This window comes from Puntigrus tetrazona, chromosome 3 (assembly GCF_018831695.1).
Source record: "Puntigrus tetrazona isolate hp1 chromosome 3, ASM1883169v1, whole genome shotgun sequence".
Taxonomy (NCBI): Eukaryota; Metazoa; Chordata; class Actinopteri; order Cypriniformes; family Cyprinidae; genus Puntigrus; species Puntigrus tetrazona.
This window is the reverse complement of record NC_056701.1, coordinates 9,161,812-9,180,766: the sequence shown is the minus strand read 5'-3', so window position 1 is coordinate 9,180,766 and position 18,955 is coordinate 9,161,812. Positions and strand designations below refer to the sequence as shown.

The 18,955-nt window shown below is 41.1% G+C and overlaps 1 protein-coding gene across 10 annotated transcripts in view; it reads right to left on the bottom strand.

Moving 5' to 3' along the window:
* Window positions 1-18,955, bottom strand: part of brd4 (bromodomain containing 4) — a 44,824-nt gene that overhangs the window by 2,524 nt on the left and 23,345 nt on the right. For 3 of the 10 annotated variants that reach the window (XM_043233736.1, XM_043233737.1, XM_043233729.1), the window contains 17 exons: window positions 14,047-14,416; window positions 11,921-12,058; window positions 11,694-11,829; window positions 9,627-10,036; window positions 9,175-9,543; window positions 8,957-9,085; window positions 7,886-8,107; window positions 7,492-7,712; window positions 6,956-7,335; window positions 5,741-5,881; window positions 5,267-5,659; window positions 3,732-4,442; window positions 2,221-2,318; window positions 1,942-2,098; window positions 1,474-1,604; window positions 1,151-1,404; window positions 352-628 (listed from right to left, as the gene is read on the bottom strand). In XM_043233736.1, the coding sequence (XP_043089671.1) occupies window positions 352-628; window positions 1,151-1,404; window positions 1,474-1,604; window positions 1,942-2,098; window positions 2,221-2,318; window positions 3,732-4,442; window positions 5,267-5,659; window positions 5,741-5,881; window positions 6,956-7,335; window positions 7,492-7,712; window positions 7,886-8,107; window positions 8,957-9,085; window positions 9,175-9,543; window positions 9,627-10,036; window positions 11,694-11,829; window positions 11,921-12,058; window positions 14,047-14,286 (4,407 nt within the window). In that variant the 5' untranslated portion in view covers window positions 14,287-14,416. Of the gene's footprint in view, window positions 1-351; window positions 629-1,150; window positions 1,405-1,467; window positions 1,605-1,941; window positions 2,099-2,220; window positions 2,319-3,731; window positions 4,443-5,266; window positions 5,660-5,740; window positions 5,882-6,955; window positions 7,336-7,491; window positions 7,713-7,885; window positions 8,108-8,956; window positions 9,086-9,174; window positions 9,544-9,626; window positions 10,037-10,482; window positions 10,780-11,693; window positions 11,830-11,920; window positions 12,059-14,046; window positions 14,417-18,955 lie in introns of those variants that run through there. The other 7 variants (XM_043233732.1, XM_043233733.1, XM_043233730.1 and 4 more) reach the window with 7 other exon arrangements.

Sequence of the window (18,955 nt, the reverse complement as noted above, 5' to 3'; positions counted from 1 at the left end):
GATCGTAGAAACTAGTGTAAACACCTTTTGTACGCTTTTTAAAGCGAAACCAATGTTTTCTTTATGAAAGTATGCATTGCGTTTAAATTAAAAGTGACTGAAGACATTCATAATGTTAAATAATTATGAATTAAAATGTTGCCTAAAAATTTAACTGTTACAATAATCATAAATGTTTCTTTATCAGCAAATCACATATTAGAATGATTTCTAAACTATCATGTGACACCGAAGACTGCAGTAATGATGCGAAAAAACTAAATCTGCTTTGAAAAATATTTTAAAATTAAAACAGAAAACAGTTGTTTAAAATAGTAATAAAAGCCAGTGAGGTGATTAGCTGTAACTCACCGCCTCTCTCCTCCTCCTCTCCTGTTCCCGGCGACGTGCAAGCTCCCTCTGCTGGTCAAGTGCACTCTGGGAAGCAGCGGGGGACTGGGGCGGGCCCTGGGAGGGCTGCGGGGCCGAGGGCGGCTGGGCCAGACTCTGGGCTTGGGGCTGAGTTTGGTGCTGCTGCTGCTGCTGCTGCTGCTGCTGCGGTGGCTGGACCTGCTGCTGCTCCTGCCGCCTGCGGGGCTCCTCCTGAGGCCTTCGAGACGTCTCGATGGAGTCCTCTTCATCTCGTCCCCTTCAGGCAGAAAGAAAACATCCTGAAACCGCTAAAACAGCCTTTTTTAATTAAAGGGCCACAAAACCCCATACTATCTTTTATCTTAACACCCCCAGAAAAAGTAATGTTAGTATATGATGATGTTAACTGTTGGAGAAACCTGGTTGATTTTACTCTTTATTTTGCACCATTTTCATCTTCCAGGTATAAAATCTACATCATGTTGACATCACAATTTGTGAAGTTGCAAAGAACGATAGTACATCGATGATGCATCGATGTTAAATTATTCATGAGACGGCATGTTCTTATCTTATAAGGCGACGCTTCACTAAATTATTCATGACAGCATGTGTTGATTTGCTCTGACAGACCCCTCAGACTGTCATATTGCATACATTAACAGAGAAACGCTCATGGATTGAAGTAGAGTTTGCTTTTGCTTCGAAACGAGTTTTGCACAAACGCGATTCATTCGCACCAGTGTAACCATGGCAACCCATCAAAGGCTTATAAATGCCACAAAAAAGGTTCTTTTACCGAAGTTTCTCTTGTTCTCTGCGCAGGCGGTCTTTCTCAGCTTGCTCGGCCTGGGCCTTCAGGGCTTTCTCCCGTTCTTCCTTCTCTCTGGCCGCGCGCCGAAACTGTTCGAAGCTGTCGCTGGAGGACTTCAGACCAGATGAGGGAGTGGAGGTGGATTTCTGTGCCAGGCTCGCCCAGGAACCCATGTTCTTCAGTTTCACATCCTGGCCACCAAACGAGGACACGTTATGAGGCATAGCGACGTCGAATAACTATTACAGAAGCGTTGTATTAATTTAAAAAGTATAGCGAATGAAGTTGTCCCTTCCACCCACCTGTACCTTTTTAGGCGCCACAGGAGTCTTGGGCTCCTGTTTGAATTTTTCTTTGTCCTGCATGGAAGGCGGTGGACCGCTCTGCTCAGAGGAGCGGATGACAGGACGGGAACTTTCAAGTGGTTTCATTTCTGCTTCTAAAACAAGAAGAACATCATTTAATTCTGGTCCACTAATTTGACTGGCAGAGCGGAAGGAAGATTGTCTAGATTAAATATAACACTTGAAAATTTGCTTGTCTGTGTTTGTGGCATTGTGCCAGAGTATGTGGGTGATGTTTTTTTTTTGTTTTTGTTTTTTCAAATAGCAAAATTTCATTCTTAAAAAAAAAAATAAAAATCAATGTGCAACACAATTAATCAAAAACTGTAAAATCTGTGTCAAAATCTGGTCCAAACAGTAGATATTACTTGATATTAAACTTCTTACTGTATAAAAGCAATGTACAAGTGCACGCTTGGGAGTTTGACTCACTCTGTTGGCCGTGGCCTGGCATTGTGGGTTTGCTCTCAGGGTGTTTATGAGGGTCTTGTCTCATGGCTGGACTGAAGGGCTCACCACGCATTACAGGTGAAGGAGGCAGCTTCTCTTCTTTAATGCCACCCAAAGCTGAAGGACCTTGCTGTGGTTCCTAAAGCAAACAGAGCAACAATGAACGTCTAAGAAAACGAAAGCGGTTCATCACGTGTTAGAAATCCACGTGGACACTGAAAAGAATCCTTGTCAAAGCAAGGAAATGGAAATGTCACTGACCTTTTTGGGGACCTGAGGAGGGGACTGGTGGACTAAAGCATACTGAGAGATTTGAGGGGAATGCATCATGAGCGGGGAGGGGTTATCTCGCAAGTGTGCTGTCAAAATAAAAACACCATTAACATGCAAGTATTTACAGCGCTGTCCAATACAAAAAAAAAAAAAGTTTTAACTCAAACTGTGCTGAAGATTCAGGGAAGCATTTAAAACTGCAACGACAAGCTACTATAAATTTAAAGCAGTTGAGCTACACACACAAGTTACATTTGTAATATTAGCAACTAATGTTGTCAAGGTACTGTAAAATTCCTGTGTTTGGTACCGATACCAGTGAAAATCCAGTTATTTCAGTACCAAGGCAAAACATAAAAGCATGCTAATAAAAACAAACAAAAACTTTTATATTAAAGAAAAGTGATTATTTCTTTAAAAAAAAAAAAAAAAAAAAAAAAAAAAAAAAGGTCTAATTTTTTTGAATAGTAGTGGTTCTAGTAGCCTATAACATATTATTCTAAATAATAGTATTATATTTTTGGCACGATAGCTAAACCTGCCGAAGTTTACATTTCTATGCGTATATGACATGACGCTGGTTTTATTCTAATTAAACCATAAAATGCATGTGAAGCATTTCTGGAAATGTTATTTATTTATTCATGTCCTCACTGATATAGCAGATTATAAAATCATCACAAGCTGTAGTTTATGTAATCAAAACCGCGTGTCTCAGCCATTCACACATTCACACGACTGTAGTTGTAGGCTACGTTCCATTTTTTAAACTGGATTCTGAGATTCCATCCGTTTTCTGCATCGCATAAGTACCACCAGTACTTAACACTGGTACGGTGATGCTTTTTTTAGTACAGACTTGGTACCAAACTACCGTGTCTTTTAAACAACACTATTACCAAGAACAGATTTTGCTGGCACAAAATAATGCCAGCAAACTCAAGCAACTAGTGAAACCAAAATTTATTCGGACATCTTCAACATTTGATATTAAATCACAGTTTTTCTTTTAGTTTAGAAAATGGTAATAAAATGTCAAGAACTCAGAAAAACTGTTAGAAAAACGTATCTTGGTAATGTCAGATCAGATAGAAAGGTATATAATGAATTGGGTTGAATAGTTGTCAAAGGTTAAATTTACACAAAGTACACAATTAGACAAATCACAATTTCGGTCAATAAATTACCAGGAAATGCTTAATTATGAAAAAAGGTACGACAAAAAACAAACAAACAAAAAAAAAAACAAGCAAAAAGTGTCTGAATTTATCATCCCAAAATCTGCTATCAGAATAATTTTGGTTCAACTGTAAATCAACTTTTTTTAAAAGATAAATAAATGACAAAATATAACAATTTTTAAATGAAGACAACTTAAAAAAAAAAGAAGCAAAAATAAACATCACAAACTAACAATATTTTCATTTTAGTACCAAAAAAAAGAAGCTAGTGATCTTTAGCCGTTTAATGAAGCGTTTCTCTAAAACACTGTAGTTTACCTGAGTTATAGGAGTCAGACTTGTGTTGACGTGGAGAGTGATGCTGCGGTGGCTGCTGCTGGATAATCTGCTGTGCTTTCGAGGAGGGCATGGAGACTTTGTGTTGACTTGGCTGCGTTTGCGTGGTCTGCACAGGGCCTTGAGAGAAGCTCAGCTGCGAGTGCTGCATGTGTCTGGCCTGATGCTGCGAGAGCTGTGGGGAGGGCTGCGCTTGAGTCTGAACGGGGATCTGCGGTGGGGGCAGAGAGCTCTGCTGGCTCATCTGAGACTGAACCTGTACCGACTGCAGCAGAGACTGCTGGCCCGGCGGCTGTGGCCTGCTCTGCAAAGACTGCATCAGTGACGTCGGCGGCGGCTGCTGCTGCAGGCGGCTGGGCTGCAGGTGCTGCAGGTACATGGGCAGGGGCATGGAGGGAACGGGCTCCTCGTCGTCCTCTAGCAGCATCTGTGGGGGCTGGGAGGACAGCAGGCCCTGGGGAGTGAGCGTGGGAGGGGAAAGGGGCCGCTGGCGGATCTGCTGGGGAGGGTGCAGCAGGTGAGGAGGGAGGTGGTGCTGGGGCTGAGGGGGTTGCTGGGACTGGAGCTGCTGTGGCAGGGACTGCTGGGGCTGCTGCTGCTGCTGGGGCGTGCTTTGCTGCGGAGGTTTAGGAGGTAGCGGGGCTGCCCTATTACTGGGCCTTGAAGGCTGCTGGGGCATGGCGTTGTGCAGGGCTGCCGGAGAGAGAGAGGAAAGCCACAAATACGTATTATGTAAAGGGTCAGTATAGATCGGCTGCAATCATTTTAAATAACTCTGGTGCAAGAGGAAGTGAAGACTAGAGCCGGTCAGAGTGCATCTACTACACACGTTTTGAACTAATTAGAGTTGGGTTGTGTAAAAAACAGCATGATACTCCAGCAAGAGTAAACAAAGAAAAAGATTTGTCTTTTTAACTGTATTTTCTGGAATATCCGTCACATTATCTGAAATATCCTGCGATGCATGTTCAAAAGCGACTTGCATAATTCAATTGAAGTAGAGCACACAAAAAAAAGCATAAACCACAGACAACATCTGGACTTCCAAATAAGAAGTACGTAAGCCCAAGTTTATTTGTACAGCTTGTTTTCCCACAAACACTGGTAGTTTTGATATCACTGTTAAAAATTGATTTAGGCAGAAAAATTATGGTTATATATTAAATGTTTTTATATAATACATTTAGAAATACAGAAGCAAATATATACAAAATATACTTTGTGTGTATATTTATATATACACATAATAAATAGAACACACACACATTATGCAATCAAAATTTTTTGATGCAGTTAACTGTTTGCCAGCACTATTTAATACTTTTGTTGTGAAGTGAGGTGAATAAAAAAAAAAATAAATAAAAAATAAAATAAAATGTATACCAGTATTTTATAGTAATCCTCAAAAATAAATTTGGGGGTTTTGTTTTTCAGCTATGCAATTTCAATCCGGTACACTTGGAAGATACACGTTATTAAAGTACATTTGATATAATAAAAAGGAAGTTTCCACTCACCTGGGGATGGGAGGATGGGGTGCTGATTGAGGAATGGGTGCGTCTCAGGAGACACTGGGCCTCCTGGAGGGTGAGCGTTGAGGTGAGGCGGTGCAGGGGAGGGCGAGTCATTGGCATGGTGGGGAAGGTGCATGAGGGGCTGGACGAAGTGGGCCAGAGGGTCAAAGGGGTTTTCCAGGAGCTGCGAGGGTTCCAGAGCTGTGACAGGAGGAGGCATGTAAGCAGCAGGAGACGGATGCTGCTGCTGCTGCGGCTTCAGCTGAGCACTGGGCTGCAGAGCAGGGGTCTGGGGTTGATGGGGAACTTGAGGCTGAGGCATGCCTGGAGCAACCACCGGGTGATGAGCCTTCTTTCCTTCTCCTCTCCCCCTCTTCTTCAGCTTAGAAGTCAAACCTGAGTTCATGAAGAGAAGATTCATGCATTGCTGTCTCTTGAATCATTTAACATTTTAAAAGCATTAGAAGTGCCGCTTGCCATGTGTTATAGATCTACAGGGCTCACCTGTAGACTCTGAGTCTTCACTTTCCGAGGAGCTGGACTCACTGCTGCTGCCTGACTCGGATGATGAGCCTTTTGTCTTTGCAGCACTCATTGCCTCCATGGACTTCTCTGGAACTGAAAGATGAGAAACAAAACACAACCCATAAGAATTTGTGTACACTTGGTATTCATGTTGATTTTAGGTGATAAAATGTAACAAACAGCAATAAAATACAAGTATAAAAAGGGATCCAATGCATTTTAGAGACTAGCTATGTTTACGTTTTATGAATGCCATCACCTACTAACGCTGAATCCGGTGGAGAGAGCATGCTCTTATATATGGCATACTGACAGTGGCACTGTACAGAAGATGGACTAGGTATAAAGAAAGCGAAAGTGGAACTTAGCTTGTATAGGAAAGCGATTGCAGGCTGTCACATTTTGTCTAACAAATGTAGCGAACAAAACTTTCCCATAAGGCAACTCCAACTACAGGAGCCTGTTAACTCAAAAGGAGCAGTGCTTTCTGCAATTGGGTCAGATCGAGGTCAGATTATATTCACATTTTAAACGAACCGTACCAGAGTGTGGTTTCTGTATTCACGGCTGCCCAAAAGGTCAGCTCCAAAGGGGGAAACGAACTTGAGTTAGTTTCATTCGAGCCAAACAAGACCGGTGTGAATACACCCTTAATCTATTCTGAAGAGAATTCAGTCTCTTCCAGGGACCAGTTAAACAAAACAAAAAACATTTGTAAGATGTAAAACAAATGTAAATCTACACATCATGGCACTACGCATGTGCACATGTGTTTGTGAATCTGACTTGAGAAAGCTAACCATTGACTAACCATTTTTATTTTGGTATTTGATTGCATGTAAACTTAGCAAGTGTGTTGCAATTAAAACTGTCTTCTGCACATACCACACATACCAAGTCAATGCAAATGCATCCCAGACAGTCACGGTTTTAAGGGTCATTACAAATGTCCAGGCAGGCGTTTTGTTTAGATTTTTTTTAAAGAGAGAAACTCTGTAAGAAAGTGGCCTCACAGCAGTGGCATTTGAAACCCCTTTTCTAGGTTTACCTACAAAATTGTCTCAAAACAAGTGTTGGTACGGCCAGATCAGACCGAGCACGTCTAATTGGCCCACCAGTGACAAAAGTGCTAATGGCATGTAAGAGCAGATTTGTATAGTCACTAACCACCAGCAGGCTTCTTCTTCTTGCGAAGGCAGGACGACACGTATCTCTCCAGTTCCCGCAGCGTAGAAGGCTTTAATGTCTCAAAGTCAATCTCAATCTCATCGGGGTTGGAGTTCTTAAGCGAGGGCTCACGGGACTGGATGATGTGGACCACACGGCCCAGCTTGTCTCCAGGCAGCTTGTTAATGTCCAGGCTCAGCTGTCTCTTTTCTTCATAGGACATAGGTTTACATTTCTCTCCAGCAGGCATGCCTGCCATTGCAGCTCCTCCAGTCAGACCCAGGTCCTCCTCAGGATCCAGGCCGACCACAGGCTGCAGGGTTGGTGGAGCAGCACTTGCAGGAGCCATGGAGCGATTGCCCTTACCTCCCTCTTTCTTGCTATAAGGCATAAGACAACAAGAACTTCTCATTTGCACTGAGTATGGTGTAAACTTCAAAACTCTCAAACTCTCCATATTCATAGAAGTTATTAAACCATGTAATTCTCGATACTTTCTTGCCTAAAATGTGATTTCATAACCAAATATAGCTCACCTCAGCTTCTTGGGCTTCTTAGGCAGAGGATCCTTGTTCTTAGGCTTTCCTTGAGCCTTGAGGGTAGGAGGCGGATCCAAGATCTCTTCCAGTGCAGGCATGACTCCCGCTTTCTTTTTGTGCTTGTCTTTCTTCTTCTCCTTCTTTTCTTTCTCTTTCTTCTTTGGTTTGCTGGCCTGAGGCTGGGACAAGGCAGCCAGCTGCTCATGAACCGCTTTCAGCTGAGCAACAAAAGAGAAGAAAACAGGGAGATTAAAGTCTTCTCAGTGGACAGTAAAGTAGAAACTTTTTATACACTTCCAGTATCTGTGGTGACAGCTCTTTGAGCCAGCCTGCCCTTGGAAAGACCTCTTTCTTAGGGACACGCTGGCAAAAACTAAATATTTCTGCTCACTTGCTCCTGAAGCTCTGCCAGCCTCTGGGCTCTCTCCTCTTCAGAGTCGTCCGTGGAGGAGTCTGATTCAGAAGAGGAATCGCTGGAGCTGTCCGAGGACGACGCTGTACCCATGGGTGGCTGTGTCTTCACAGGAGCCGGGTGGAGCACTGGCGCAGGAGCGGGTGCCAGCATTTCCTCTGGCTCATCTGGCATTTTAGCAAAACGCATCTCAAACACATCCTACAAAAAAAATTGAAAAACTTTTGATGATCTAGTATAAGATGACTCTAATCTTCATTTTAGAATTCAGCCACACACTTCATGTTGCATTCTGACAACAAAGTTTAAAGGAGCTTTTTAAACCACATAGTTCAAGAAACTAACCAGCAGAGTCATTCCTAGAGAACTAATTTCTGGTTACATTCACACTGGAAGCAGGAACTCTAAACGGCCAACAGCAATGTTTTTATTCATGGCATTTACAAATAACAACAACAGGTGAATGGAGTCCATGTGAAGCATCTTCACAATTAAACAAATCTATTACAACTGTGTGGATTAAAGTAAAGTTTTGCAGCATTGAGCATCAAACAAGGTGGCATAGAGGCTTTAGTGATGGACGCTGCTTTCTCTGCTCACTTTCTGTACATTCCCAGTTTAAATAATTTTTTGTAACTACTAAAATAAAATTAAGTAGTTGATTTTGCATTGCATAAGCGTTTTTTTTTAAACTTTTGTCTATATAGCCAGAATGATGTAGTCTTATAGGTTTTATATTAACTTCACATTTATCAACACTAAACCATTACTACAATATTAAGCACAAAAATCAACAATTATCATATGTGCCCTGTAAGTTGTTGTTACTTTAATAATTTGTATAGCTTATGCTTGCTCCTTACAGGCCAAACATTGCCCTATGATTTTAATTTAGATTACAGTAGATTTACCAGTAACAGCAAAAACCAGTAATGCAGCATGGTCTACTTCAAGTCACAGACATGAAGTAAATACTGACTGCCCAGAAAGAGAAAACACACTTGCCATTCAAGTCCTAATATACACAGTGTTTTGCAGGTATGCACATACCTGCAGTTTGCGTGCCATAGCCACCACTTCATGGTCTGGAGGGTTGTACTTATAGCAGTTGGAGAACATTAACCGTACATCTGCTGCAAACTCCTGAGCATCTCTGTATTGTCTGTTTTCCAACTTGTCCTGCAGAACCAAAAAGAAGATTGAAAAAATAAGCACGGAAAGCAAGAACAGCTCATCCTCTGACTGAGAACCAGCAACTATATTTTCACCTTAATAGAGCTGAGGTCCATGGGATGTTTTATGATGTCATGGTAATCGTGCAGCCCTAAAGCATCCACATCCACTGGCTTGTAGAAGGGCCAAGCGTACGCTGCATGCTTCTTAGCAAACATGTCCTTTACGATGCCGGAGCAGTAGCGCAGCTGCTCTTGTTGTTTGGGGCTGTGGGTCCCAGTGACTGGTGTCCAATGGTGCTGGGAGTCCGGTGCCTCCTTTTTGGATAGTTTGCTTGGTCGTGTAGTATCCCGGCGTGGCAGAGTCTTTCCTGACTTGGACTCAGCGGGCGAGGACTCGTTCAGCGGGTCGTTTGCAGTTGGTGTTGTGGTGTCTGCTTTCCTTTTCTGACTTTTTCTCTGCTGCTGATGAAAAAGCGAGTGAGGACAAAGATGCTAGACTTAAAAATGAGAATGACACTGTGTTTGAATGTTACGGGCCAACTTACTTTGTGAGGCATTGGGATGGGGCTTTGTAGAATAGAAGGGGCGCTCTGCTGCATGAGCAGGGGTGGCAGGGAGGTTTGGGTCGAAGGAGGCACAGCCGTTATGATGGGGACCTGTGTGGTGCAGTCAGTGGGGCCCATAGAAAAAGGTGGCCCTAATTGAGGTGCAAGGGGAGGGTGTGTAGGGTGTGTAGGGAGTGTAGGGATCGTGGGGAGCGAAGGGAGCAAGGGGAGAGAGGGGAGCGAAGGGGGTACTCGAGGGGGCAAGGCTTGCATGGTAGGCTGGGGAGGTAAAGTAGGCGGACCCTGCGGTGGTCCTCTTGTTTGTGGCCCAGGTGCAAGACTGGAAAGGCCACGTGTTTGAGGGATTGTGGGCGAAGACTCCAGGCCAGGTGCAATTTTCATGTTCATGTCTAATAAAACAGAGAGAGCATAAAATTATAATTTCAGATGTCTAAAACATTTGTGTGATGCCATAACATTCAGGATAAAAAGGAGTTATTCACAGCAAGAGGCATCATTCATTTTCAGTGTCGGAAAAAGTAACTTTTAAAAGAAAAGCATTTTGTTACTTGTGTTACTTTTTAAATCTGGGCAGGGCTTGCTTGTTTGATTTAATATAGTCTCGCGTAGCCTCCTGACTGATGACTGAAGGTCTGGAATCCATGACAGCTTTCATTGGCCAAGGATGGCCCATGAGGGCATTTTGACTGACATGTGAACCAATCCTAGTCTCTTTCATTCTGCGTCACGTTTCACTGCGTCACGAGCTTGGAAATGTCGCCACAATGACAAACCAGTACGTAAAACTAACGCATTTTAAAGATTCAATGCTGCAAACTTTAAATATTACACATACTTTTGAAAATCCAGTGTTTAGTTGATCCTGATAAGCGCTCGTCGTTGTAAACATGACTGCTTTCTTCTTTTGTGAAGAGTTTGGTGTCACGCCATCTTTGTTTCCAGGCTGAATGTTAAAGAACGCGACACGCATGTCTCCTGGAAATCTTGTATAATTCAACCAATCCGATGACGACTTGTGTTTCCACTTTTTACGTGTCATATGTATCAGACGTTTAGCCAACGTTCCATGACTAGGTTTAATATAAAAGAAAGTTTGCAAAATGCAAAAGCCCTTTCACACCAAAAGTGAAATGAATGCGCCTCAGGCTGAAAACACAGAAGAACAACATTCAACACCCTTCAGAAATAAACAAAAAGCAGCACAAATGTTTATCTAAAGTCAGTTTTGCTTATTAGTATGGTTGAATTGAGTCATTAAAGCAGCAAAAGTCATTTATTAATATGAGATTAAATGCAGGATATTTATTAAAGGATATTTGTGTTATTTAACATTTAATTGTTGCAGATTTGTATCATTCTGAATTGCATTTCACAGTTCTTATGCACTGAGGAATACATTTTTTGCAAGCAAGATGAGTTAATTCATGTTCACATTTATTCTACACTAACATCTTACTCCCAGTTTCTCTCAACATGCAGACAGTAGAGCCGTAAATCAATAAATGGGAAATAGTAACATTTTCTTATAAATAAAATGAAAAAAAAAAGGTATTAAATGCATTACTTTACTAGCGAATTAAAAAAAAAAAAAAAAGAATTATTAAAAAAAAAAAATCTGATTACATCTCTTGTGTTACTTGTTCGTTTGTGTGTCAATGTACGTTTCAGATTTGAGAAGATGCAAATTTAGTGCAAAGATGCAGTGGCACCAGGACAGATAAGGAGCTGCACACCTCAGAGAAATTGGGTGGAGTTCAACAACCAGCTCTGCCTCGCTGGACATAATGGGTGGAACTAGACACTCCGACCACACCTTAACCCTGCCGCTAAATATAACTCCACCTATTAGGTCTACAGAATTGGAGCTTGCCTAAGCAAAAATCCTGAGCATTACATTCTGAGAGGTGGAGCTGGATCGTTTGGCTCTGTTTGGTACAGACCATAAAGCACATATGATCTTCTGGCAACCGCAGTTGCGCAGGATCCCTAAAAGTGCAGCAGTTCAAGTGGCCCTCAGGAACATGAGTATGAGTATGAGACTTATACCTGGATCCCTTCTGCCCCGGCCACGACCCTTGCCGGCTGTGGTCGTCATCTCAACCTCCTGCTGGGGCATCTCTGAAATCTTGTGGAGGAACACCTTCTCCAGTGCTTCTGCCATTAAGACTATGTCATCCCCAGGCTGCAGGGGGCGACACATACCATTAACCACATGCCCAAACACACAACTTGGTTCCACTGTGAATAATGGGTGCAGAAATGTGAACCAGTACCTTATTGTAAATGTAGCAGTTGGTAAACATGGTGTTGAAGTCTTGAATACATTCTTGGGCATTGATGTAGTAACTGTTCTCTAGGCGTTTCTTGATTGTTCCCATGTCCATAGGGTTTTTGATTATCTTGTAATAGTCCTAGTGAGAGGAGGTTACAAAAGTCAGCATAACATATCACAATCCATAACGATCATCATCAGAATGACCTTTTTGTGTTAACAGCAAGGAGCTTTTAGTGACTTTCCATGGAGCATATTCTTGGAAGTCAGAGTAACTGTGACACCTTTAAGGGGCAGACATACGCTTTTTCTGTATGTGGGCCTCCTGTGCCAACTTGCTACTTTAAACAAAGCTCGCAATGCTTTCCTCGTCTCGGAGGTCTTCTGATTGTTTCACTTTTTTGGAACTGATATTGATGAGCAGAGCTGAATGTAAAATTTAAAATTTTCTAAACTTGACAAAATTCTAAAAATGCAGAAATCGTATGCAAGATACTTCAAAAGACTTAAGACATGAGCGACTAAAAACAACTGAAAAGCAGCGCATTAAAATGGTAAAAACGTGTTCTGTGTGAACAACCACTAAGAGTACTCAAATAGACACAAATAGAGTGACAATACACAATCTAGAAGTGTTTCACTCTTCCCACCACAGGAAACATGGCCCTGAGCCAGAGAAACTGGCTTTGCAACAGTCACAACAATCTACAGGTCTAGGACTAAAACCTGCTTACGTCAGAGTCCAAGAGGTGGGAAAATGACCTCATCGAGTTTTCAAAACACAGCCTCTAATTCTGGCAAGGCTAATGGTAAAGAAAACTAGATAGCACAATATCACATTTGCTGGGTATTATGATAAAGTCCATTCAAACTGCATTTCCCCATCTGTCTATATTTAAAACTTAATTTGAATTCATAAACATAGGTGTGAACTCTTTTCTGCATTTCTCCTTTACTCTAGCTTGTTCCCTAATAAAGCAAACGATATTGGAAATTGTATACAATGTTTGTTAGAAAGCTATTAGACAAATTGTTTATGCTATTCTATATTCAGTAAAAAAAAGCATCTGCTGAAAGCATAAATGTAAAAGATACAAATTTTTATTAAATTTTGTAATACACCAATACCAACACCTAAATTGTTTACAACATCCAAAGTCATGTTAACCTGTACTCTAAACTTTGCAAATGTTCTCAAGCAACTAGTGTTTATGTAAACGGATGTAGTTACTGTAATCTTGGGTAGGCTCATGAAGGATAAGCACATTTATTTTAGTTATGTTAAATATTACCACCGCTTGCAATTTGGACAATGCCAAAACCAATGTATCGCTCAACTGCATGTCAATCATTCGATTACATATTGTGTCATGTGCACTTAGGCAGACACATTAAATCCAAATTATAGCCACATGAAATCCTATCATATTTTATATCATTTTTTAGCAGGTAAAAAGCATAAATAATATGCCTAACTTCAGGCTGCAATACTGTTTTTTTTGTGAAATTATGAAAATAAAGTGTTCCATTGCTAGCAAAACAACAAAAAACAAAAACAAAAAACTGCTGGACTGAAGCAATCTACACAAAAAAATAATAAAATATGATCTCTCAATCATAATTGCTTTGCGCATGTAAACGTACCCCACAACTAGAGCATAACTAAGCCTTTAAACTCATCTAAGACAAACTGTCCTGAGATATAGAGTGACAACTGATATTTTTTATGCATCTTTATGCAAGTAGTCTATTTTACAATATCAACAAATGCCACTAAATTGCACATTTTTGCTCAATTTGCATGTTCTTCTCCCTGTGAGTATGAGCTCTATATTCTCCTGCATGAGCTAAAAGCAAAGCCTATTGTATAACACATAAAAACTAAAAATTTTGTATATTTTGTCAAATTCTTTGACAAATTATTATTGTGTGTCATGCGTCGCAAAACCCGACAGCAACAGCTTGAGATAAGCCTACTTTCAGTTTGCTTGCTAGCACCATTTCAGTGGCCACATTCTTTTTTTAAATGAATTAAAATAAATAAATAACATTCTGCAGTAAAAATCAGAGCAGCTACACTGTCTGACAGGACCCGCTCATCACAAACAGGACGATTAGTTTACTCACAGGCAGATTCAGCTTAACGGCGTCAACAGGAGAGTGGAAAGGCCAAGCGAACTGGTGCTTCCAAAGAGTCTTCAGCACCACCTTCAGCAGGTACTGCAGCTGGTTGGTCTGGCGCTTGGGCCGGGTAGGGTTAGCGGTTTCTGGGGGGCAGGGGTTGAAGATGCCAGGGCCCTGGGACGAGGGCTGCCCCTGACTGCTGCTGCTCCCTGACATCTGCACTGCGTCCAGGCCGTCCCCCATACTGGTGGGGTGGATCGCGGGCAGAGGGACGGGAGGGGGTGGGGCCGGACACCACTCGTTCAGTCTCGAGCCGGGCGCGGGCTCCACAGGGAGAGCACCGCTAATTCCATTGCACTCCTCGCTGGGCTCTCTGTGAAGGAAGCAAATCGCAGTCATTAGCCCTTTAATTTACATCTATGCCATCTGCATCAGATCCATCACTGTAATCATCACTATCATCTCAATTATATTTAAACTACCAGCGCACATCCTCTCTGCCCCCCAAAACAGCATTATTCAAATGGTTCATGTTTGCTTAAGTAATTGCCCATGGATTCTCTAATTATCCCCTGATGCGGTCTGATTCAATGACATCTTCCGCAAGACTCATACTGGGTTTTGGACTGCTGTTATTAATCTGTGACACGTCCGAGTCGGCGCAGTCTAGCCAGCTGCATAACTAGCATTGCTGTATGTTTATTTCTAAAAATGAACGTAACCCACAGGTTTCACAAAAAGACGCTTATTTCTCAGAGTTGGCTTTTATGGGATATTAAATGTAACTGACAGGAGTTTGAACAAGTCAAATGCACTTCGCTGTCATGCTTTTTAATGGCCATAATGCATGCACGTGTCAGTGTCATTAAAGTTCGCACATATATACATACATATAAATAAAAAGATTTCTTGTAGCTGCAAGTAAATTTTACAAGACAATATTAAAAAGTCAAATAACTCAATGTGCCATTTCTTTACATTGACATTTATTTAGCTAATTCTGAAATATGAAGTGCAAATTGGTTAACCCCCTAAATGCATGTTTCGCCAGTCATTACTACATATTTGGGTCTGTAGCCACCCAAACCTATCCAGCACAAATAGATTTCTAACTGCTGAAATAGCAAAAAACTTAAGAACAATTACAGATGATAAAATAAAGCACATTTCAAAACCTTTTGAAACTGAAAAGAAATTCATTTGAGCAGATGATTTTAACAGCGCTGTCATTGTGACTCATGAAATCATTGAAAACATTTGTTTTGAGAATATGGTTGCGATCGTGAATATTTCAATATTTTGATTACTGCCAGCCTATTTCTGTATCAAACAAACTTCCTGGAAAAAAAAAAATGCACTGCAGAGTCATCAGACGTGTGAATAAAGTTGCACAGGAAAAAAAATTTTTTTAAAGAAGATAGAGGTTGCTTAGGTGTGTATTGTTTTTTTTTAAACAAAATATTAATCCGAAAACAGCCAGTCTTTTACTTGTTTGTTTATAATCAATTATTATGAATGAAATAGAGAAATACTAAAGAAAGTTGTCTAGTATGAAAATAAAAAAAAAAATAAGGAAAGAAAGGACAGAGAATGATGCACAAGGTTAAAAAAAAAAAAATCAATAACACGCATTTAGAAACTAGATAGCATGAGCTTTTATTTCATGCTGACTTCAAGACTGAAACCTGTACACTTGATTCTGCTCAAACTCAAATGAATGCGTTATTTGTTCTATCCCTAATCATGTGTTTTTTGTTTTGTTTTTTTTCTTATTCATTTTTAAGTAAACTAATAAATTAGTAATTCCACAAAAATGTAAATATAAACTATGCACCGGTATCAAGCACCATATTTGATGAGCACAAGAAAGCCACCTTTTGCTTTACAGCTCTCAAATTTGCATCAGGTGATTTCTAATACAGAAAAGCATGCTTATTTGAAAGCAATCCTCATGGCTCACTCAGGGTTAGCCAATGACTGGTGGTTGGCTTCGGTAAGACGATCAGATAATTGTGCTTGAGTAAAGGAAAAACACAGAGCGGAAGAAGAGAACAGAAACTCGGAGCGCACAGCAGTGTCAGCTCATCAACACGACTTGACCAGGTGACATCCCCCACCAACTGAAGCTCAATCACAGAATAGTGAAGGAGAGTACATCTGCTGTGGAGCTCAGCAAACCAAACACATTCGCTGGCACGGACCATCTTGCACCTCCACAATCAATTCTTGTTCCTCAGCCAGTTGTTTTTCGATTGAAGCATGTTAAAGGTCAGCCTGGTAATTGATACCAAAGGAGGGCCCAAATGTCTTCGTCTCTCTAGTAATCACACCCCCGCCACTACTACAGCTGCCTGGGTAATCTGGCAATCCCCACACCTACACTTCCTGCTAATGAAACCTCATGTCACCTCATACTGCCGTCTAGAGCCTCGCATTTAATCTTTCTGCAAGAGAAACCTGTAAACAGCAGCAATGCAGCACCGCAACTGAACAGCGCTTCAAGTTTACACGGTTGTAAGTTATCAGATTGGGAGCATTCAAACAAACCGGATGCTCTGTGCTTAAAGAAATGAGAAACAGGATCAGAGGAACGCGTTACGACATCTGAAGAAGCGTGCGGACAGACTGCTACTCCCCGGCAGCATGTATCTCACAGTCAAGTGCTGTAGTGACTCACTGGCACAGTCCCCCTGTCTCCTGTCAAGTCTTCATAAAACATGATATACCAGGATGTATTCAGTCGGTATGAGTCCACAGTAGGGTTGTGCCGAAAGAAGATAGTCACAGATATTGATGATACCAGAAGTCTGTCGATAGTCAAGACAATATTAGGCTCATTCTCCTATTAATGTATAAATCTATTATTAACAACACCATTAATAATAATAATAATAATAATAATAATAATAAGCATCCTGTTATTATTGGGCTCTTATTGAATTGCCCCACCGTTTCACCTCAGTACCATATAGAGATACAAATGAAGCTTCTCCTCATTGGAAATGACTGACAAAAAAAAAAACTGACTCTGATCCCACAAAAAAATGTTTATATCCGATATTTAGTGTTAAACTGTTGATCTTTAAAAGAAATCTACTTTTGATTCTCACTTTGATTGATTTTTAGACTGAACTTCCATGCTGATGCACATGTGGTTTAAAAAATATATATAATAATAAAAAAAAAAAAAAAAAAAAAATCACCAAATAGTGAATGAAATATGAAATAGCCTGTGACAAGTCTTGCCCCCCGGCCACTCATACATGATAATACTGTGCATCAGTGATCTCACAGGCTGGCGATATGACGGTATGAAAAATTATCATATCGCCCAAGCCTAGTCCACAGTGACTGCTACTTCGAATTATTAAGAATACCCAAAAGAGCAAAAAAACAACAACAATTAACCCTGCAAAAATAATCCAGATTTGCTACAACAGTATGAAGCAAAATTCAAAGCATCTTCTGTTGTGCTTTTCTGCATTCAAATTAGGGGTATTTACAGGTATGTACAGCTGCTGGCCAAATTATAATAAAAAGGAAGTGAACTTGTGTGTCAGCCATTTTAATGTACACAAGCTTTGGCTATAGTAAAAACAATAGTGTTATAATGATTTTATAGCACGGCAGCTGCCAAGTGTCCAGCACTGGGCCCGCAGCAAAGCCAAGCTAAAGAGAAAAACTAAACAAAACAAGATATGTGAAAGTATCTGCTGAATGAATGAAAAATGTCCACAATGAAATGTAACAGTTCGAAAAAAAATAAAATAAAATAAAATAAAATAAAATTACCAAAAGGTGACAAGTTTTCAGGTATAAAATAAACTGGCCGTAGAACAAATTGAACTTGTACTTTGGGTAACCCAGGGGGTTTCTATTCTCCCACGCAGACCTGCCAAAACTCATGACACAGTGTTCAGAAGCAATTCAAGACACCAGATGTTTACATGACACTAATCTCCAATGAAGGTCCCCAGATTGGTCTGTGACTGTAACTCCAGAAAGGGATGTGTGCGAGTAACTTTCTAGAGGGTAAATATTGGTTTCGCATCTGCCAGAGCCTGTAGCTGCGGTGAGGATCGGTGGGTCTGACCAGCATCCTCCCTCTCTTCATGCTGTGGATCTCTGGAGAGCTCAGGATGTGCGAGTTCAGCTCAGAGTTAACTTCGCTGTTCTTGATCAGCTCTGTACTGGGGGACATCACGTCCAAGTCGGTACACAAAGAGCACAAGAATAATGTTCAGCCCTAGGCCACGAGCACACACACGCAAAAGTACCGAGCTAAAAATACCCCCAACTGTGGAGGAAATGCAACCAAAACGGGCAGGGCTGGGGCTGAGTTGAATTATTCCGCAGTTCCACTGACACAACACATTCAGGCTGCCACACATTTCCCTTGTTTTCCCGAATCTAAAAGTATCTGTATACACACAAAGCAGTTGTTTATGTCTGACTAACAGCATTCCTGATGACTCACCTAGTGACGAGAAAAACTGGTCACATGACCACTGTATCAACCCTAGAGCTCAGACGCAGAAAGAGAGGGAACTGACGATCTGCCAGCGTGACTAGCCAGGAAAGAATGCCAAACTGTCTGTTACCAGTAAATGCTCACTCATACGCCGCTCCAGGGAAACATTTAAGGCCTACCTAGAAATCAAGTTAAAACTCCTACAGACGAATACACCTCGCACAAAGCTGACCTAATTACACTACACTTATAAAATCATTTTAAAACGCTTTTGTTCTGAACTTTGTTCCCCTATTGAGAGCCCTGAAGAAAATTGGGTTAGCAAATCAGAATATTTTAATGATTTCTGAAGGATCATTTGAAATTCGTTTGACATTCTATAGCACGTTTATTCTGTTCATTACAGACAACAATTTTGCTGTGTCCCTCAGCCTTTTAGGG